Source organism: Electrona antarctica, assembly GCF_951216825.1.
Source record: "Electrona antarctica genome assembly, chromosome: 3".
Classification (NCBI taxonomy): Eukaryota; Metazoa; Chordata; class Actinopteri; order Myctophiformes; family Myctophidae; genus Electrona; species Electrona antarctica.
The window spans coordinates 4,130,344-4,153,462 of NC_136808.1; the positions used below are offsets into that span (position 1 = coordinate 4,130,344).

General features: G+C 41.3%; 1 protein-coding gene across 3 annotated transcripts in view; it reads left to right on the plus strand.

Annotated features, from left to right (window-relative positions):
* The window catches only part of trpm7 (transient receptor potential cation channel, subfamily M, member 7), a 102,086-nt gene that overhangs the window by 20,052 nt on the left and 58,915 nt on the right, over nt 1-23,119 (plus strand). For all 3 annotated transcript variants that reach the window (XM_079496649.1, XM_079496650.1, XM_079496651.1), the window contains exons 3-10: nt 398-436; nt 2,707-2,914; nt 4,043-4,256; nt 10,793-10,917; nt 11,924-12,095; nt 13,460-13,634; nt 17,255-17,378; nt 17,868-17,940. In XM_079496649.1, coding sequence (XP_079352775.1) covers nt 398-436; nt 2,707-2,914; nt 4,043-4,256; nt 10,793-10,917; nt 11,924-12,095; nt 13,460-13,634; nt 17,255-17,378; nt 17,868-17,940 — 1,130 coding nt within the window. The remainder of the gene's footprint in view (nt 1-397; nt 437-2,706; nt 2,915-4,042; nt 4,257-10,792; nt 10,918-11,923; nt 12,096-13,459; nt 13,635-17,254; nt 17,379-17,867; nt 17,941-23,119) is intronic.

Sequence of the window (23,119 nt, forward strand, 5' to 3'; positions counted from 1 at the left end):
CCCTTTTTAACCAAAACGTATCACTTACTTAAATGAACACTGAGGACTGTAGTGTTCAGTGACGGGTAAGGAAGTGTCCATATGAGAGTGATCAAAGTGAGAGCGGGCAGACTTTCATTACTCTTATCTTTGGTTAAAAGCCAATCTGTCCCGGAAAGCAGCACAGTTGACAGATTACCTTCCTTGGAGTCCTCAAACAAATCACCATTTCCTTCTGGAGAAGAGCTGCCCATAACAGAGGCCTGTGACTGGGGCCTCACACTAGTATAGTTAAAAATTCACTCTCCTATTTGGTTTTAAACTGAAGGGGCGTTTATTTTTTATAGTTGCTGTAACTGCTGTCATTGATTTGTGCATTTGAACCAAATGTATTGCTGTTGTATTTCCCCCCCTCCAGATGCCTTCCAGGATGCCAGATCTGCCAGCAGTTGGTGCGGTGAGTCTCTTAGATCCCCAATTCGATTTTGTACCCCCTTATCACCCTACGAGTCTTAACCCATTTAGGCCTGACGTCGAAATTAAAAAAAAAAAAAAATCTGAAAAAAAAAATGTTTCTATGTCAGTCGTTCTCAAACATATTCATGTCAAGGACCCCAAATATATATGACATTGGCCGCCGACCTGAAAATATGTTGTTCCAGGGACCCTCCCAGTAGCAAAGATTTGAGTTAATAACTCTCTCTGAAAGAATATATATTCAATGATTTCAGGCACATTTTCACGAGTGCCGCGCTATGAGCTTGTAGAGCTGCTATTTTTCAATAGCATAACATAATGCTTTAAAACACCAAAAGGGGTTTGCGCCCCAAAATGGGTTTAAGGGCCAAGGCCAATTTATTCTAGGAGCGAATGACGCTTCACGGCAAAATATGTCGGATGATGTCTGCCGACATTGTCCTGTACCTCTGGGGAAAAATGAGGTACAGGAGTTTGCAGATGCTTCATAAAATTATGCATACTGTACTATACAGTATAAGCTGAAGATGAGGTTGCTGCCATAGAGATGCAAGAGACCACATTCACTTCCTTTGATTTAAATCAATCGTACTGTCTTGCGAGTCGCGGACAGTATGAATGCTCAATTCTCACAACCTAGTGAGACACATTTGTCGCTCCAAGCATAAATTGGACCTTTAGTGGACGCATTGGCCTGCAATGAAACCTGTGAATGCACATTCCTTGACACTGTACTTTCAGTGTAGAACACCCCTCCTCAGGAAATAATTAGCTTCCAGGCTTTGTGCGTCGGGGTAAACATTCTCGCCTCTACGGTAACGGAACCCACATGAGGGGGAAATTTGACATAACGCCAAGGAAACATTGCTTCCCAAAAAGTATGCTTAATTCCCAACCTGTGGGCTGTATAGGATATTGAAAGTGGTCTCATAAACAATTGCCAATAATGTTTTCTTTTAAAACATCTAGTAATTAAAGTATCCTCAATGGAACTAACGTAGTATAATACTACTTTTAGTTCCAATGATCAAGCTGGATCACAATCGATTGATTGATCATAGAAATAAACACACATGGCTGCCGTGTTGGTCCGATGGGTGGGCCGCTAAACGCTTTCCAAAGTTTCAAGTGGGTCCTCCTTAGCCAGGAAAGTTTGGGAAGCGCTGATCTAGATAAAGTTCTTAGCAGGAACGATGTTTTGTTTTGTATGTTAAAGATAGTTTTGAGATATTTGGTGTATTCCTGTGTAATGTACTGTAACTGTAACTTATCATACCCTTCCTTACGTCCCCTAAAAGTCTGAGAAATCAATGATTATTACAAAATGCATGTTTTTTAGATGTAGCGGGTGACAACTGTCAGCTCTCAGTAGGCTGTTTCGGTCAGTAGGCTTAGTGTGGAGGTCAGTATATAAAACACCATCTTCTCCCCTGCAGATCAGTAGATCCAGAAAGTTCAAAGAATGAAAATCAAAAGACATGGTAAATTTCAGATGATCTGAACATGAGTTAAACGTACTGTATCACCATTCCGCGTGGAGGGTAAACAAAGCAACACATGAATTTGATATTGGCTAACGTCGCCGGACGATGTCAAGACATGTCGTTCCTCCGCCCACTTTTCGACTATCGCCTGCTATCGCCAGTAGTTGCCGGGTCCCATAGACACTTCTGGAATATGCGCCAGGCCCGCTGTTAAAACGTACTGTCAGTATTGTAACTTGTTGCTGTTCCTTAGCTAAGCTGAAATATAGCAGCATCCAGTAAATGGGGAAACCTAACAAGCCAAATTCACTTAAAGGGACACTTCACCCTTTTTGTAAAAAATAAATAAAATGTTAATGACGTTTAGAAGATTTAGAACACTTTCCAGGAATTCTATACTGTGAGTCTCTGTGATGTCATGGACACTGGGCTCACTTACTTCCTGGACTACAATTCCCCATAATGCTTTGGTGCACTGCTCCTCCTTGTGGTTAGGGGGAGGGCTGTCTTACTGAGACAACATGTAGTCCATGGCATCAGAGACACTGGACTCACTGCTAAAATATCTAAAACCACATATTACACACATAAAGACCCCCAGGAAAGTGTTCTAAATCTTCTAAACATATTTTTCTTTTTGCAAAAAGGGTGAAGTGTCCCTTTAACTGAAGCCACTTATAAAGTTCCTCACCACAGTGACAAGTGCACATTGAGTCCACTGATGGAGTGCTCGGTGTGATTTGGACTTGTTCTCTCCCCCATGCAGCTGCTGCTGCGGTCGTCTGGTGCGGCAGCATGCGGGCTTCACGGCCAGCCTGGCGGTGAAGTACTCGGACGTGAAGACGGGTGACAATGCCAACGTGTCCCTGCCAGAGGTGGAGGAGTGGTCCGTGGACAGACACACAGAGGAGAGCCCCACAGATGCCTACGGGGTCATCAACTTCCAAGGGGGCTCGCACTCGTACAGAGCCAAGGTTAGGCCCGATTGACACGTCTCTCTACTAGGGCATTAAGCAACTAGTCGACTAGTTTACTAGTCGACTAGTAAATCCACTAGTCGACCTTGTTGGTACTAGTTGACTAGTTGATAAGATTTTTTTTTTTGTAGGCCTCAAGATCAGGTAGATTATAGTTATAGTCACCATGTACACCGTTTTTCAATGTACAAATATTGATTTAAAAAAAAAAAATATATATATATATATATATATATATATATATATATATATATATTTTTTTTTTTACATAATAGGTAGTTAAACAACTAGTCGACTAGTAAACTAGGCAACTAGTCAACTAGTAAAAATTACTAGAAGTGAATGCCCTACTCTCTACAAGTCGTAATGCATTCAGAGCTTGTAGATCACCTATTTTCGGCACATGGCTCCACACTCTCTCTTCTTGGTGTTAAAAAAACTGTTAATGTTGCACCACCTTTTTTATTATTATTATTATTTTTTTTTACAATTTTGTCATTACAGATATAGCTTGAAGTGGGTTGCACAGATGCTAGGGCAGAATCAAGGAACAGGACCAACAATAGAGCGTCGCAGTCCCGCCTCTTACCCTGGACCAGGAAATGAAACCCAATGCATTTTCCTCATAGACATTTCTTAAAGTATTTATTTAAAGACGGTTACGCCGCGGACAAAGCCAACTCGAGTCGTGACAACTCATGACAACACAAACAATATTTTGGACCAAACAAATAATTAGAAAGAAGAAAAAAACTGCAGGTTACAACACTTTTTTTGTCGTTTTTCTTATTTGTAATTATTTGTTTGGTCCAAAATATTGTTTGTGTTGTCATGAGTTGTCACGACTCGAGTTGGCTTTGTCCGCGGCGTAACCGTCTTTAAATAAATACTTTAAGAAATGTCTATGGGAAAAATGAATTGGGTTTCATTTCCTGGTCCAGGGTAGGAGGCGGGACTGCGACGCTCTATACTGTTGACAATAATGAATAATACATCTCTTAAAACTAATGTTCCACTATGCCATGGGAGCGGCAACACAAACAGTATATAAACAACATAGCATAATTTGTCGTTAACTCCTTCGAACCCCTTTTTTATTCCTGTGTTTGTTGTTTGGGCATGTAGTATCTACGTTTGTCCTATGACTCGCGGCCGGAGAGCGTCCTGAAGCTGATGTTGAAGGAATGGCAGATGGAGCTGCCAAAGATCCTCATCTCGGTCCATGGGGGCATCCAGAACTTTGAGCTGCATCCTCGCATCAAGCAGGTGGTGGGCAAAGGCCTCATCAAGGCCGCTGTCACCACGGGGGCATGGATACTCACTGGAGGGGTCAACACAGGTACGCACATGATTGATTGATTGATTGAAATAACAAGTTTGCAGAATTACAGTACATTTCAAGCACAAACTCAATACAAAGACTGTTAACTGTGAGTGGACGACCCAATTAAGCATTACACTTGTTTACAAGAGGGTCCACCTTGTTCAATTCATCAAAACATTTAGAGATAGATAGATAGATAGATAGATAGATAGAATAGACACTTCTATTTAGTCAAAGAACAGAACAGAATTCATCATAAAGGAGGTAAAAAGGGAAGAGAAACGCATACAGTGAGGGGAAGAAAAAGGGGTGGACATGCACACACCACGGCTATCATAATAGGCAGTTTATATTATTAAAAAAAAATCAATTTCATTTTTGTTTTGAATTGTTTTTTAGTGTGTGTGTGTGTGTGTGTGTGTGTGTGTGTGTGTGTGTGTGTGTGTGTGTGTGTGTGTGTGTGTGTGTGTGTGTGTGTGTGTGTGTGTGTGTGTGTGTGTGTGTGTGTGTGTGTGTGTGTGTGTGTGTGTGTGTGTGTGTGTGTGTGTGTGTGTGTGTGTGTGTGTGTGGGGCTTATTTTTGGTTTGGTTGTATTAGTTTTTATTGTTGTAATATGGGGTAGTCCTATTCAGGAGGATACAGCAACCTTAGACAATAGCGAAAATAATCATTCTAAAACGGTTAGTCCCAATACTTGATTCTGATAACCCACACTTTCAATCACTTTATATCATTCCCAGCTGATTCCGCATCTCTGTAGCTGTACTTGGGAAGGGGAGCGCTTGATTGCTTTACAAACCCATGCCGTGCGGGCGTCTAAGCACCGCCCGCACTCATATGACTGTGAATGTGTGGCTCCAGGCAGCCCCGTAAAGACATCAAGCGCTATTCTCCCGTCACATAGCCTACTTGCCGAGCAAAACAAGGAAGTGATGTGGCTCGCTCTGGTGGCGCAATTTAATAGTTTTATTAGGTTAATATTGCTATATGTTTGTAACCGTTTTAGAAAAGCAATAAGCCACTCGAGGCCCCAGCTTATACCGGGTATTTTACAATGGCTGAGAGGGTAGAAGACCTTCCGCTGCGCGTCGGGTCTGCCTACGCCCCCAGCCATTGTAAAATACCCGGTAACCTGAGACCTCTCGTGGCTTATTGCTTAAATCTACATGCTCACAATGCATCGCTTTGTTGTGATCTTGTAGATCAGCAATTTAATATTTTTAAATTTGAAAGTGCATACTACACACTTGAAAATGTTTCATAGAGCTTAAAACTGGCAACACTAAAATATTGGAAGATAAGATTTCATATCCACCCAACATATTAGGCATACTTTTCAGTTTTTACTTCTAGTTGTCATTATTTTGTTAGTTTTAGTTGACTATAATGAGCCTGGCACACACCCCTTTCAGAAAGGGGGGCCAGAGTTTGAATGGAGGCCAAAGAGAGTGATGCTGACATGACAGTCATGGTAAAAAAAACCAACAACCTTATGTTCTTTTCCTTTGTCCACGGAGAATAGATATCGTCAGTCGGGTGGAAACCATGTATCTCCTTATTTAGTTTTATTTTTGCATTTATTTAAAAAATGTTAGACTCAGAATCACTTTTATTTGTCACATAGCACAGTTTCCAGGTGTAATTTAAAGCAGTGTGATGTTTTGTAGTATTCCGTGAGAGAGAGAGAGAATAAAGGTAGAGTGAGAGCAAAGGGAAAGATAGAAAACGGTTGAACCCATTTTGGGCACCAAGTGCCGCGCTATGAACTTGTACGTCTGCTATTTTTTTTTTAAATTGTTAAAATGTGCCTCAAATCTTTCCAAAAACAATCGTGATTTAGAAAACATTTTTTTTTTTAAATTTCGACGTCAGGCCTGATTGGGTTAAATAAAACAAAGAAATATACCCACATGCAGTGTATATACCTTAGAGTATATATGAATAGAGACGGCACCCGAGTTCTCCTCCCATCCACTTGCATTAAGTTGCTCAAAAGCGCATGAGGCGATTTCACTGTGCATTCTGGGTAGGAACAGAGTGCATTCTGGGATGGATTTACTCTAAGGTATATACCCATATGAAAGTGGGCATATTCCTGATATCATAGATCAGTGCGTTTTCAACCTTTTTTTCCATTATTTATTCAGCATTTGAGCCACGGAACCTCCATTTGGTGAGATTTAGGTTGGATACTATTTTGTACACAATTCCATGCTGTTGGACTTGGTACCATAGGAGAGGTGACAGGCAAACGTTGATCCAAAATAACACATTTCCCCCATTCTCTAATTATGTAGACTTCTTGTAAATTAAGTAATGCAGATGTATAATTTACAATTTACAATTTACAATTTACAATTTACAATTTACAATTTAGGCATTTAGCAAAATTGATCCAAAATAACACATTTCCCCCATTCTCTAATTATGTAGACTTCTTGTAAATTAAGTAATGCAGATGTATAATTTACAATTTACAATTTAGGCATTTAGCAGACGCTCTTAATCCAGAGCTCTTAAGAAAACGTAACTCTAAGGGTCCATTTTGGTTTTCAGTACACTCCCCAAGAGTTAACCCGTTTTGGGCGGGAACCCCTTTTGGTGTTTTAAACATTATGTTCGTAATTTAGCTATTGAAAAATAGCAGATCTACAAGCTCATAGCGCGCCACCGAGTGGCGCGCTACGAGCTTGTAGGTCTGCTATTTTTGAAAAATCGTGAAAATATTTATTTCAGAAAACTGGAAGATTTTTTTTTTAAATTTTGAGGTCAGGCCTAAATGGGTTAAAGATCTATAAGGGTCCATTTGGTTAACAACTCTCCATCATTTAGCTGGGGACCACCTGGAACCCCCTCGAGGACCACTGGTGGTTCCTGGACCACTGGTTAAAAAGCGCTGTCATAGTAAATCAATGCTATTGGTCACTCTTTGTCACTCTGGTGTCTGTACGAATGCCCCAAATAGCTACCGTATGTCAGGTTGAAAGTGGTTAACCACTGAAAATATTAGAGCTTGTGACTAATATCTCTTTTAGATTTTTACTCAATACAAAATCACGGTTTTGGACATGCAGGTTTAAGGTTTCCGCCTGTCAGTATTGATATAATAATAATGGATTGCATTCATTCATACATTGGGAGATTATATACACTGTGTAGAGTGCTCATGTAATGGAAGAGTCTTCACACACACACACACACACACACACACACACACACACACACACACACACACACACACACACACACACACACACACACACACACACACACACACACACACACACACACACACACACACACACACACACACACACACACACACACACACACACACACACACACACACTTCAGTGGTGCCAGCTCACCAGACTGTGGCTACTGGCTAGTGTTTCTCGGATAAAGTTAGCTTAAAATTGGTCTTACTCGCTGCAGGAGGCCGTCCGAGACGACATTCAAGTTGTGAATGCAACAAAAGAGTGTGATGGAAGTGGTCTCCACATGGCCAAGCATTTGATCCCTACTCCCTTTACAGTCTAAATGCATATAAACACTATAGATTGACTGTGGATTTCATCCAAGGTAACATAAGCACCACCTGGATGTAGATGTGAAATGAGCCACAACGCTCTCTTCTTGTTTTATTGTGCTGATGTAAGCACATGCTGCTGTCACACCTGCGTGCGTGTGTGCGTGTGCGCGCGCTGGTCGAGGCGTTGTCAGCTCGCACGGTGCATCAGTGTGCAGGTTTTGCGGTGTGATCATAGTGTTTAAATTCATTTAGCCACAGGGTCAATTAACCACAGCGGTGATTATATTGCCTCTTCAGCGTTACCCCTGGCCCAGCTGGGACACGTGACTCCCCATGCTCTAATTAGTCTGGTATCATTCTCCATTTAGGCCTGACGTCGAAATAAATAAAAAGTCTTCTGAAAGAATATATATTCAAAGATTTGTGCCACATTTTCACGATTTTTCAAAAAATAGCAGACCTACAAGCTCGTAGCGCGCCACTCGGTGGCACGCTATGAGCTTGTAGATCCTTACGCCCTAGGCCTAGATTAATATAATATTCAACTCTGACTTGTCCAAGAGAGTAGTTGTAGGGTGGCCCTGACTAAGATGGACAGATTGTATATTTCCACCATTATTTTACAATTTGGTCAATGTTTCACCAGTTTTTATAGGCCTAGTATTGTTTGTTCATTACTTTCATGCAGTGATGGTCTTTTTCATTTTTTTCTGTATTAAAAAGGTCATAAAAGTCCTTAAATTATCACTTCACTGTCATAATCCAGCTTTAAAAATACTATTTTTACCTTATTTTAGCTTCCGACGCTGAACCCCATAGGGCTCTCATGGTAGAAACAGCCTAAATCCCAATCCTCGGTGCATGGCCACGATTAGTGGTTTTAGTTCTCAGAATGGATAAAGTACGATGTTCGGAGCTTAATAAAACATTAATTCGAGGTTTGCGCTAACCATATTAATAGTCCCGATCGCTAAAACACTTGACCCTGGCACGACAATGGAGGATTATCACTTCCGGGTCATTCGACCCGGTTAACGCTTCTTCTCTGCTTATGTCATGCGTTCTGTTGGCACTGTTACCGCTTATGGTTAAACGGGGGGATTGTGTTAAAATGTTCAAATTCTAGGATTTTATGAAATCCTGTAGTATCCTATTCCTAATAGAGAACCACTCATCTAGCAGACCGGTTCTCAACTCAACCTAGCACACTGGTATTCAACTCATCTCCTAGCACAGGGGTTCTCAACGCTTTTGGCCCGGGGACCCCCGGAAATGCATGGGCAATGTCTTGTCTCTCTCCAGTATAGTATTTACCCGTTTTGACCTGAGAAGATCAGATTCAAAAAATGTCTTCTACATCCTGACAGTTTTCTGAAAAAGCTATGTTTCTATGTCAGTCGTTCTTCGATTTAAAAAAAAAATAGCAGACCTACAAGCTCGTAGCGCGCCACTCGGTGGCGCGCTATGAGCTTGTAGATCTGCTATTTTTCAATAGCTAAAGCATAACATAATGCTAACACCAAAAGGGGTTCCCGCCCAAAATGGGTTAACAAAAGCTTGTGACTATATAATAACTATATAACTATATAATAACTGAAACATACAAGGTTTCTGCCTGACTGCAACGATATTATATGGTATGCTGGTTATGTTAGTCAGGTGTATATTATGTTCTGTCCACAGATGCTAGTATGTTATTTAGACAAATAATAGGTTTGAGGTCTACCAGCCATTCCAGTTAGTTTGTAGCACTTCACAGTTTTCTCTTAGCATTCTATACTTAACCCGCTCACTTAGTTGACTCATGCTGATCCTGCACTTTGTAAGTGTATCTTTTAAACGCATTAATCCTTGCCCCATCTCTATTTTGGGATAAAACCCCTGTTTTTCCCCCGAAAATGCAAAAACAACAATTTTCTATATTTGTCGTGGACAAAGTGTATATAGAGCTTCGGTGGCTAAAACAAGAGGAGGATCTACATGCAGGAGTCCTGCGAGGCTGTGCCAACTAATCATTATCTCAGTCGATGTTTTTTTTTATGGTAAAACAATGTAATCCAGACAGTAGAATGGCCATCACAAACTGAACCCTTGACTTGCATGTGAAATCTGAATCAAAACACACATGAAAAGGCTTAATGTTTACCCAGCCATTAAAAACAATAGTTTTCATTTTATATTATGGCAAGAGGACAAGCATTCACATTTTGGTTTATGTGTTGACAATATATTATATCTTTACACAATACTCACTACCATATAATTACTAAGTCAATCAGTCAATCACTGAAGTTTGCGTGTTCATGTTGGCATTATAATGAGGGGTTGTTTCTACAGCCGTCGCTAATTAATAGATTCTGGAATCCTAAATGAGGACAAAGATAGAGCCAAGTTTGAGGTATTATAATTCCCCTTTATGGACATTTGTATGGGTGGGAAAAATGCGTGTCACTGACATTTGTAGAATTTGATGAATTTGATGAATTGAACATGGTGGACCCTCTTGTAAACAAGTGTAATGCTTAATTGGGTCGTCCACTCACAGTTAACAGCCTTTGTATTGAGTTTGTGCTTGAAATGTACTGTAATTCTGCAAACTGTTAATAAATATTTCAATCAATCAATCAAAATACATACTGTATGCTGCATATTTTGGAAGATGTAAACCACAGTTTGGACGTGTGAACTAGTTAGTCAGTCCTAAAGATGAGATTTGAGAAACAAATCAGATTTCCCTTCTTTATCCCATTTTGGGCGGGAACCCCTTTTGGTTTGGTATGCTTTAGCTATTGAAAAATAGCAGATCTACAAGCGCATAGCGCGCCACCGAGTGGCGCGCTACGAGCTTGTAGGTCTGCTATTTTTGAAAAATCAAAGAACGACTGACATAGAAACATAGCTTTTTCAGAAAACTGTCAGGATGTAGAAGACATTTTTAGAATCTGATCTCCGGTCAAAATGGGTTATGTGAACAAAGCCTTATTGATGGCTGTACCCTCTCTCTACCCTCATGGCGAAGGTGTGGCGAAGCACGTGGGCGATGCTTTGAAGGAGCACTGTTCCAGATCCTCCAAGAAGATTTGCACTATCGGCATCGCTCCCTGGGGGGTCATCGAGAACAGGAACGATCTCATCGGGAGAGATGTAAGGCTTATGCTCCTTTTCATTAGAAATTAAAATTGTTAGTATAATTGTTAGCATAACATATATTTGTTAATGCTTTCTATTAACCACTGGAGTCTCTATTTTAGGCATGTCATTATAGGGAAACAAGCAGCCAAATGTTTTTGTGACTTGTTCCGCAAAAGACTGTGCTAACAGCACCACAATATTTGTCTAGATTAGACAAAGTCTAGGTGTTTAAAAAAAAAATCTTCTTCTTTTTTTGCATTTCGTAGAGAATCATAGCTGCAAGATTAAATATTGGTTCTGCAGTTTGACTCCACGGTTTTGGAACTGCAGGCTATTATAATTGTCCGTTTGTGTCAAATGTCATTCTGCCTTTTAGTTGCAAGGCTTTTCACTTTTCAAGGTCAAGGTAAACTTTATTGTCCACAAGGGAAATTTGTCTTGGGCTTTCACCCCAGCTACAGCCACACATAAAACATCAATGACAAACAAAAATACATTACAGAGGAAGACACAACATTACACAATTGCACACATGATGTGGATAATCTAACCTCACACAGTTACCGCTGTTTCAGAGCCTCGTTCAACATCTTAGTTGATGCTGGTACAAACGATTTTTTAAATCTGATGTACTTCCACTTTGGTTCTTTGTATCTTCTCCCAGAGGACAGAAGTACAAACTCGCCATTTAAAACATGGGTAACATCATTGACGATTTTTTGAGCCTTTTCACAGCCCACAATGCATATTAGGGGCTCTGATGGATGGGTACTTGGGCACCTATACAATTTAATACAAACAATATACAAGCAAACAATATAATAATAGTGATAATACTGGATGCAATAAAATAAAATAAGAATAATCAACAAATACACGTGGCAATAATATAGCACTTGTATTGGTGTAATGGTCATTGTTGTTCATACGTGTTAATGTAGTAGACAGGAAGGTGTTTGTCACCAAGCGTTTTATGACATTATTGTCTGATAGTGTACTTCCCCCTGCTGTGCTGTAGGTAACGGCTCCGTACCAGACCCTGCTGAACCCTCTCAGTAAGCTGAACGTTCTGAACAACCTGCACTCCCACTTCCTCCTGGTGGACGACGGCACCGTCGGGAAGTACGGCTCCGAGGTCAAGCTGCGCCGCGAGCTGGAGAAGCACGTCAACCTGCAGAGAATACACGCACGTAAGAACCAGAGAGTTCTAAAGGATAGAGGAGGGCGGACCGGGGAGCGACAGCCCCGCCCCGATTAGCCCTGCTATTCATTTATTTTCTTTTTTTAATACTGTTTTTATTAGGCATTTTGTATATGACATAACTTCAGAATATCATTGACAGATAATGAGTAATGAAGTGATATAAAATGAAAAACATAATAGTGACAGGTAGTGTAAATGTTCCAATTACAATACATAATAAAAAAAAGGTATATAAATGTGATAAACAAGAAAAAACAGTTAAACAGTGACAAATGTGATAAACAGACAAACAAAGACAACAGGACAGACACTCTTGCTCTCAAACTTTCCCAACAAGTTGTTGTAAATCAACTGAATTACAGACATTTTTCTTTTTAAATGAGAAAAAAAATAAAAAACACTATGTTATCTATTGTGTAGGAGGGGTTATCGTGCACCTGTTGAAATAGTCAATGAAGGGTTGCCAAGTCTGGTAAAATCTATCTTCACTCCCTCTCAATTCAAACTTTATCTTTTCCAATGCCTGCTATTAATTTCAATGGAAGTTGCTCAGCTGCGTTTTCGAAGCACCTGGAATGAACGGTCTACTTCCGCGGAATTGCTAATTGCTAACGAGCGCTCAATGTTAAACTCCAACTGCTAAATGCAGTTGTCCGTGATAATGAGTCGATACAAGGTGGCGTCGGCATTTCCTTCTAACTGACCTGAGAAACGTCTCTCGCTGTTCCTCTTGTCTGCTGTTGGCCTCATGCCAGCGATGTTCAGTGAGAGGAATGTCCTTGAGGCTACGTTAACCCCAGGGAACCTTCGCCAGTCACACACATCCACTTACACTTTGCCACGTTACCAAGGCATAGAGACTGAGAGCTACCCCCCATAGGCCTGTCACTGTTATTACATAATCACCCCATCTGAATTCTATGAGAGATTCAAATCCTCATCGTTTCCATTCATCTGTATGAATTCATTGTTGAAAATTGATTTAAAAAAAATAGCCGATCTACAAGCTCACAACGTGTCGTGACGCAACTTCTCGTGAGCTTGTTCACAATTTTTTGAAACATTTTGAAAGTATAAAATTATTACTTGCATGGCCCGTTTTGCCTATAGTACATTATTTATTTATATTATTAGTGCATTTGCACCCCTGTGCAATTTTGGTTTACAAATTCTACAAAGCCAAACGGACATTTTTTTTTAAATTTCCTTCCAGTGTTAATGCAAAAAAGAAAAACACAACTAAATCATGAATTGCAAAATACGTATGACGATTAATTGTCAACAAAGAAATCCATGATCATGCGTGTGTGTGTGTGTGTGTGTGTGTGTGTGTGTGTGTGTGTGCTGTAGGTATTGGCCAGGGCGTACCTGTGGTGGCCCTCATCTTTGAAGGGGGTCCCAATGTGATCCCTACAGTGTTGGAGTACCTCCAGGAGAGCCCCCCCGTGCCGGTGGTGGTGTGTGAGGGCACCGGCCGCGCTGCTGACATACTGGCCTACATACACAAACAGACCGAGGAGGGAGGGTAGGACACGCACGCACACACAATGGACCTCATTCACAACGGCGTTTACGCTCATATCGTGAGCGGAGCGTGAGCGTACGGCATTTACGAGGATTCCCACGTTACGTGGGAATCCGTGGCCATGGCCATGAACTTGACGGCCGTTGGTCGTAAACTCAGGGCGTAAACTCAGTTCCGCGTCAGCTCAGAGGGTGGTGTACCCTGATCAAGGCATGCGTATATTTATTTAGAAGGCTTTAGTCTTCATGCTGAATCAATGAATAGTTCCCAAACCTCAAATAAAATATGTAGGCATGTGTCCCCAACGTTGGTCAGCACATAAAAAAATGATATTCTATATATATAGCCGAGTATCGCGCAGCTTGCGCTTGTATGCCTATATATGCATGCATTCTATGGTTCACAAACATGACGGTTTGACAGACAGACAGCAGACTGACAGTCAAGTACCGACCCGAGAAGGTGGACAGTCCCCTCCAGGGAGTCCCCCGGCTCCCTGGAGGTGCTGGGCATCTCCCCCCTGTTCCCTCAGAGGGGGGGGGGGGGGACCAAGCAAAATCGAGGGTTACTGCGGCCATCGGCTGCAGTACAGCACATTACTGAATGGCATCAGCCTGTTTGAAAGTCGGCCAGTCATATCATAGTTTTAAGCCAGCTCACCTCCACTCGCGCTTGTATGCCTATATCATGGGTGGGCAACTGGCGGCCCGGGGGCCACATGCGGCCCCCACCTTCACTTAATGTGGCCCTCAGGTTAATGTCAGAATACTGATATAATATTGGTTTCAGCTGTTACAATTCCACAACATGCAAACATGATCCGCTTTAATTACTTCAGTCTAAATTAGTAGCTCAATGGTCAACACACGTATAATTAAAGGCATTTGAAATTACATAAAAATGTAAATTTTCAGGATTCCAATTCAAAAATAGCAAAAAATAATTCAAGATTTCAATTCGAATATAGCAAAAATAGCAAAAATCTACAAGCTCAAAAAAAAAAATACAAGCTCAAAACGCGTCGCAGCGCGACGCGTTTTGAGCTTGTAGATCGGCTATTTTTGCTACGACAGTAATATCTGGCCCTAGGGATTGAGTGTGGAAATATAGTGGCCCTCTCCATCGTCAAAGTTGCCCACCCCTGGCCTATATGCATGCATTCTATGCATGCATAGAATGCATGAAAGGCAGTTGATGATGATCATTACAAGTTACAACGCGTCGCCGAACACAACCCCCCCCCCTCTCCCTGTAACTCGCTGATCAGCATGTTGGCAGAGACTCAGCCAATTAAAGTTTCACGTGATTTAAATGGACTATCGTGCCTCCATTTGCGTGGTGGTATTACATAATAATGTATATTGATCACATGCGGACGCCACACACAGAATAGCCTAATACCTTGATCATCAAGGCTTGATGATGAAACATAGTTTGATCGGATGAAATCTATAGCCTTTCCGAGTCCAAAAACGGATTAATCCCACATGAAAAAAAGAAAATAAAAAAAAGCCTGCATGGTCCGGTGGATTAAATATGTCCTGTGTCCATGACCATCTTATTCCACTTGCTTTCCAAATCCGACTCAATCAATCACCCCAGTAATCAATAAATCAAAAAGCCTCTGTAATTGCAGTGCACATGCAATTCATCAGTAAGGGCTTTTATCATTGCCGAGTTTTAATATAGCATTTGGTCGTGTGGTGAACTGTAGGGGCCTACAAATTAACTTCTTTCTCATTATAAACTGTAACATCAGTTAATTTATTAACGTTCTGACGTTTAGCAAGGAGTGAAGCAATGCGTGCCAAGTTGGCAAATTGACAATTACGTTTCTATGCGGTGTGTGCTTCCGTCCGTTTCGTTTATAATTATATACATATAACTTGCGCTGTTGATCTGTCCGTGCAGAGACCCGCCTGTCAAAATAAACTGCTCTACAAGCTCATCGCGGAGCGCCGCGTTCACTGTTGTGTATAACTTAAAGCTCGGGGATCCCGGATCTGTGCATTTTGCACAGGCTATGATGATGTATTTCATCCGCGGACAGATACTTCCTGTTGCCTTATATGGCATGGAATGGGCGTGGATGTTCCATTAAACCATTTAGACCTGACGTCGAAATTTAAAAAATGTCTTTTTCTGAAAAACTGAAAAAAAAATGTTTCTATGTCAGTGGTTCTCAAACTATTTCATATCAAGGAGCCCCAGAATGCTATGTACTTGGCCGCCGAACCCCATCTGAAAATATGTTGTTCCAGGGACCTCCCCCAGAAGCAAAGATTTGAGTTAAAATGTTCACTCTGTAATAATATTTATTCAAAGATTTGAGGCACATTTTCACGATTTTTCAAAAATAGCAGATCTACAAGCTCATAGCGCGGCACTAAGTGCCGCGCTATGAGCTTGTAGATCTGCTATTTTTCAACATAGTAGTACAACATAATGTACAGTTGGAGGCCATCGATATTGTCCTTTTCTTTTTGCTGAGGTTTGCGTGATCTGCGCAAAAGGACAGTTAACCCATTTTGGGCGGGAACCCCTTTTGGTGTTTTGAACATTGTTATAATTTAGCTATTGAAAAATAGCAGATCTACAAGCTCATAGCGCGCCGAGTGGCGCGCTACGAGCTTGTAGGTCTGCTATTTTTGAAAAATCGTGAAAATATTTATTTCAGAAAACTGGAGGATTTAGAAGGATTTTTTAAAATGTTGAGGTCAGGCCTAAATGGGTCAAATGATAAGGGACAATATCGGTGGCACCCAACTGTACAACATTCCCGCCCAAAATGGGTTAAACCAGGCGACACCAGGCGAATCGCTTGGGAAAGAGACGGAATGAGATACACGGGGCGATTCGAACAAATGAACTCATTACGCCACCTTAGCTGAGTGACACGGGAGCTTGTCGCAGCTCGATCGGACGGATAAATACGCGATCATTACGCAGTTCATTTACGCCTGGGCGTATATTTCCGTTGTGAATGAGGTCCAATATGTTTGTGTTACTATACTTCTGAGGAGTGAGGTCATCCACATTTTTAGGATGTCGATTTTATGAATGTCATTAAATGTTTTATCCTAAGCCTGAAGCTGATCTATAATCACACACTTCTAGATCAGCTATTCAGTTTCTCTGAGGAGTAGGAAAATTGTCCTCGGAATGTCTGTTTCTCAAATTACACACACGCACACACACACGCACACACACACGCACACACACACACACACACACACACACACACACACACACACACACACACACACACACACACACACACGGTTACAGGTTGTCATATTCATTGGCCTGTGATTTTATTACCTCTGTAATCATGATTCATTGGGAGATGGTTTTGAACCTTAGCATCCCTATTCTGGGTCAAACATAAGATGAAAATAGCAGATCTATAAGCTCAAAAGGCAGCACATTGTGATGCGTTTTAGCTTATATAGCTATTTTCAGCAAATATACTTAGTGTCGAGCGAAAGCATCAGGGACTCGGGTCAAGGTGTTTTTCAGGTGTGCGTTTCAGGTGTTAAAATGTTTCGGAAACGAGGGAAAACAACTAACCAAACAAAATGATTTCAAAGTTTCACCATTATGCAATTGTTCCCATGCAGGGGTCTACCTGACGGTGTGGAGGCAGACATCATAGCAACCATCAAGAAAACCTTCAACTTTAGCCATGCCGATGCCTTCCATCTCTTCCAGACACTCATGGAGTGCATGAAGAGCAAAGAACTGGTGAAAAGAAAAAATAACTCTGCAGTCATATTTATTACAATGTTTTTTTTCAAAAAAAGCAGAAATAGCCGATCTACAAGCTTGCAATAATGCCACTTTGAAACCTGTTGTAAGCTTGTAGATCAACTATTTCCACTATTTTGTTCATTTTTGGCCCTTTTTTTTGGTCAGTGATTTCTTTGTATATTTAAGTTCATTTGTGCTATGTGTCATATATGCTCTGTGCAATTTGTGATTGCGATGCCTAAAAGGCAAACAGAAATACAAATTGTAATATTCCAATGTTCAATGCAAAAAACACAATTGAATCGTTAATCGCAATTAACACTCTTATCACCCCAGACGGAGGTCTCCGTCCTATTAAATAATCACGCCCGTCATCAATTAATCGTCAACTTAAATTTGTAACCAGCCCTTAACCGTGGCTGTCATTATTAAACCTTAGTTTGATGAACCCCTAATGCAGGCGCATTGCATTTCTGTAAACAGATCACTGTGTTCCACATCAGCTCAGAGGATCACCAGGACATTGATGTGGCCATTCTGAAGGCTCTACTCAAAGGTTGGTCCAAGTACAACTCTCCTCTCGCTCTCTCTGCCTACTGTGTGTTTCTCCTCCCTGTTTCTCTTATCCCTTGTTTCTTTGTCTGTGCCTCTCTGCCCTTCTCAATCCATAGTTCTTTCAGTTGCTCTCTTTTATTGTGCTTCTCATCTTTCTGTTTTCTGTGATCCCATCTTCCCTTCTCTTTGTGTCCCTATTTACTCCTGATGGACTGACGCTGTTTGTCTCATCGTCAAACACTGGCGTAGGGAATAGTCCCCAGGCCCCAAAGCAAGTCTCAGCCCCCCCCCCTCTCCCCCATTTAAACAAAGGAAAAAAATATATCAACCCCCCTGCGCGGTGAACGCCGAACGGGAACGTAATTTATGTAAATGACCACTTCAGACTAAAACCCTCAACGTGGCTCGGCAAACCTGAGGCAATGAATAAAAATACTGTAGGCTCAACAGGTTACATACCGAAAAACAGGTTACATATCGAAATACTGTAGGCTGCTATACTCGCACGTAGCTGTGCATGTCGTCTGTGGTTGTGACTGGGACGGCTTCGGGATTCGGGAAAGTTGATTAAGTAGTTATTTTAATGTTTCAGTTCCGAGTGGCAGTGGCGTGCACAGACATTTAGAGGGGCAGGTGCTCAAGTTAAAAAAAAGGGCACCTTGTGCAGCGCGTGGAACCGGCCGGTTGCCTTAATCTATTTTGGGCGGGAACCCCTTTTGGTGTTAGCATTATGTTATGCTTTAGCTATTGAAAAATAGCAGATCTACAAGCTCATAGCGCGCCACCGAGTGGCGCGCTACGAGCTTGTAGGTCTGCTATTTTTGAAAAATCAAAAAAAAAGATATATATATTTTTTTTTAAAAGGGCACATTGCCAAAAGGGCAGGGGGTGCTCTAGCACCCCCTAGTGTCTATCTGTGCACGCCACTGCCGAGTGGTAAGGTTAACGTGGGCATGAGTCCATCTTTATGACTGTTGTCTTTCACCGGCGACGTCACTCACCTCCAGTCAAAGTGTGGATGTGTGGACATTTTACACAATTCAAGATTTTAACCCATTTATGCCTGACGTTGAAATAAATAAAATATTATTTTCAAAGTTTCTATGTCAGTCGTTCTTCAATTTTTCAAAAATAGCTAAAGTAGAACAGAATGCTTAAAACACCAAAAGGCGTTCCCGCCCAAAATGGGTTTTAAGCAGTAAAATTACATAACACAATTAATAACATTTGGTGAGAAGCATTAGAACTATACTATATAATAATAAGATTTTATGTTTGAATTTGATTAGATATATTTTGTATATTATGTTTGTATTTTGCCACAAATGGCACAGAATACTAGGAACGAAGCGCCTTGTTGTGAACACGAGGAGTGGTAATAATGGTCATTTAGCCTCCTCTTCATCCTGGGAGTGTCCCCTGGCAGCACATCGCTGCTGGTCTTTATAGATTAACATCTTGACTTTGGCTTTGACCTTGTCATGTTTTCATATTGATATAGATATGTTTTGAAAAACTGCCCGCCCGCCCACTCAGACAGACGCACACACACACACACAGACAGACACACTCTCTCTTTCACTCTCATTCCTTTCTGCTTTTGTCTGTGTGTGTGCGTGTGTGTGCGTGCGTGCGTGCGTGCGCGCGCGTGCGTGCGAAGAGATCGTGTTGCCAACCAGCGTTCTTTCAACGGCGTCATTGCTCTTCTCCCCTGCATGCCTCCGTGCTGTTGCCTCTTTCTCTGCAGTTTGTCTGACACTGGGAGACACACTCCTGTGGGGAGAGCAAGGTTGCTAGGTATTCACTCAGTGGTTCCCAACCTTTTTCTGGATCAGGGCCCACTTGGAAATCCCAAAACGCGTTCATGGACCACCCTCAGACCGCGACGCGGCTGCCGTGTTAAGTGGTCAAAATTTGGGTGGGCCTCGTGCATTTTCAGAGCTTTTTAACACATTGAGAGCCCACGCAAAACTGCCCAAAATCACTTTCACCTAGAAAATCCATTCACATTTTTTATAATTCAGTCACTGTGGAGACACATGCTGGAACTTTTTACTTTGAAATGTTTTATAGTTTCTGAGTTATTTAATTTAAACGCCAAATGCATTCTCAATGGCGAAAACACAAACTTTGGCACCACGTCTTAATTTTTTTTTTTTTAATAAAAAATAAATACAAATATATATATATATATTTTTTTTCCAAAGACGTCCACAGACGTCTTGGGCTATGCACGTGCGGTAATACCCAGGACGTCCACAGACGTTTTGGGCACAAAATGTTAATGATGAATCAATCGATTGTGTTCCAGCTTAGAACACCTTTTCGGTATGTTATCAATACAAGTTTTTAGTGTGTTGCTAATCACGTGGAGGCCCATTTACAATATCCTCACAGCCCCAACAGTGGGCCCCTTCCCACAGGTTGGGAACCACTGTCCTACAGTTAGTCATCATTAGCCTCGTGTCTGCCATGTTCCATATCTGTGCTGTTTTTTTTTTTTCTTTCTTTCATTTCCAACAAAGAAGGAAAATAGATGTGCTCTTTTACTCTGGTGATGGTGTTTTTATTTTATTATTTTGTTTGCACCTCACCATTTTTTCATTTTTATAATTCTGACCCTGAAGAGGGCCACGGAAACATTCGTCAGTGATGGTTAACCCATTCTGACCTGAGATCAGATTCTAAAAATGTCTTCTACATCCTGACAGTTTTCTGAAAAAGCTATGTTTCTATGTCAGTTGTTCTTAGATTTTTCAAAAATAGCAGATCTACAAGCTCGTAGCGCGCCACTCGGTGGCGCGCTATGAACTTGTAGATCTGCTATTTTTCAATAGCTAAAGCATAACATAATACTAACACCAAAAGGGGTCAGTGATGGTGGAAATGTCTTCCGACAGGAACGAAGAGCGGGCCACTATTTTGATTCCCTTCCTTCTTGATAAACCATTATTGATTCCTAGAGGGTGAAATTGAGGTTTAACAGTTGCAATTTATAATTTAGGAATTTAACAGATGCTCTTAAGCCAGAGTTTTAATATGCAAGGTACAGTAATCACATAGAATCCATAGAATGCAGAGAGAACAGTAGCCCCAAGAAACTAGGATCCCAGGTAAACCAAGAACCCAAATAACATTTGTTCCCATTACTCTTAATTGGAGACAAAGGGAAGGGGTGGGTGGGTGTGTGTGTGTGTGTGTGTGTGTGTGTGTGTGTGTGTGTGTGTGTGTGTGTGTGTGTGTGTGTGTGTGTGTGTGTGTGTGTGTGTGTGTGTGTGTGTGTGTGTGTGTGTGTGTGTGTGTGTGTGTGTGTGTGTGTGTGTGTGTGTGTGTGTGTGTGTGTGTGTGCGCGCGGTGCCCTTTTCAAACTGATTAGAGTTGTGGAGAAACGGGTTTCTGATACTCAAAAGACTCATTGAGGATTGTGACAGAACAAAACACCCTGAAGAAGGCCCGCACAGGCAAATATTTGGCCGGCAGAGCCGCATTCTTCAGGGTGAAACAGTAACTCACCCCGGTGGGAACCAAACCTCTCCCGTTGTTCAAAGGCTACTGAACGGCCCACTCATACATAATCAATTTATCACAGTTGGTTAACCCATTTTGACCTGAGATCAGATTCTAACTAGAAAAAGTGCCCTTCTGGGCACAGGTCTCCACCAGGAGGATAGGACTGTGAGATGTTTGGCAAAATGTTTAGGATTAATATAAACATGTTTTTGAGGCATTTTGTTCCAAAAATGTGTTTTGCAAAGATCAACCTGTTGGTGGCGCTATAACAGGCCAATGTGAAAAGGGTGGGATATATTCCTCAGCCTAGTAAGAAAATGTGTGAAAGATTTCACGTAAATTGCATGCTGCGTTCATGATTTGAGGCTTTTGTTCAAAACGGGGCAATCTTGCAAACTGTGAAAGCCAATTATAGCCAATTAGGATGGAATATGAAATATCGGACAGATCCAACTTGAGCACATGACCATAGAGATAGTGTGTAACGATTTGTGAGATTTTTGGACAGAATCTGGAGGAGTAATATCAAAAAATGTGTTTTACAAAAGTCGGCCTCCTGGTGGCGCTATAAAAGGCAGATGCGGAAAATGCAGGTCAACGGTTTGTCCTTGGCCTCTAGGGAGTGTGCATGCAACGTTTCACGCAGATCGGTGCAGTTTTAGGTACAAAATGTGAAAAGCTGCCTCATGGTGGCGCTATAACAGGCCGTTCTGGAAAATGTGGGGCAGAGGTTCATCGTTGGCATCCAGGGAGTGTGTGTGCAAAGTTTGGCATCGACCGGGTTAACGGTGCCGGAGATTAGCTGGTAACGGACGGACGGAAGGACGGACGGACGGACACACACACACACACACACACACACACTCACACACACGGACGGAGTGCAAAACATACTCTCTCCCCATGCCTTCGGCCTGGTGACATCCTGACAGTTTTCTGAAAAAGTTATGTTTCTATGTCAGTCGTTCTTCGATTTAAAAAAAATAGCAGACCTACAAGCTCGTAGCGCGCCACTTGGTGGCGCGCTATGAGCTTGTAGATCTGCTATTTTTCAATAGCTAAAGCATAACATACTAACACCAAAAGGGGTTCCCGCCCCAAAATGGGTTAAGGATGTAGTAGTTGGTTATAGTTGGTTGTAGTACGTTTAGTTGGTTATAGTTGTATGTAGCATGTTTTTTTTAGTTGGTTATAGTTGTATGTAGTACATTTAGTTGGTTAAAGAAGTTGTTGTTGTGTAGTGTTTTAAGTTGGCTAAAGATTAATTAGTATGTTCTCATTATCAAGTATGTTTAGTTGATTAAAATGTGAAACTGTGTAAAACAAAGTTAGTTTAGATTGAACTATGGATTTGAAGGAAAAGTCAATGTACTTTTCTGTGATAGACAATTAATCTTACTCAAAATAAAACTTTTTTTAATACAACATTCAAATATATATGGAATATTTGTTTACAGCCCCACTTTTCAGCAGGGAGCTGAACTGAGAGGGTTAGCATGTTCCTTCTGCACACAAGTTAGCTTATTGTTTGAGGGGAATTTAGCATACAAACTAAATTGGAGAGAAATACATGAACAAATGTAATAAAAAAAAGGAAATACACAATGTAACAAGTGGCAATTACTGTCGCACGTGTATGTTTTCACATGGTGTGTATATTATATGTCACA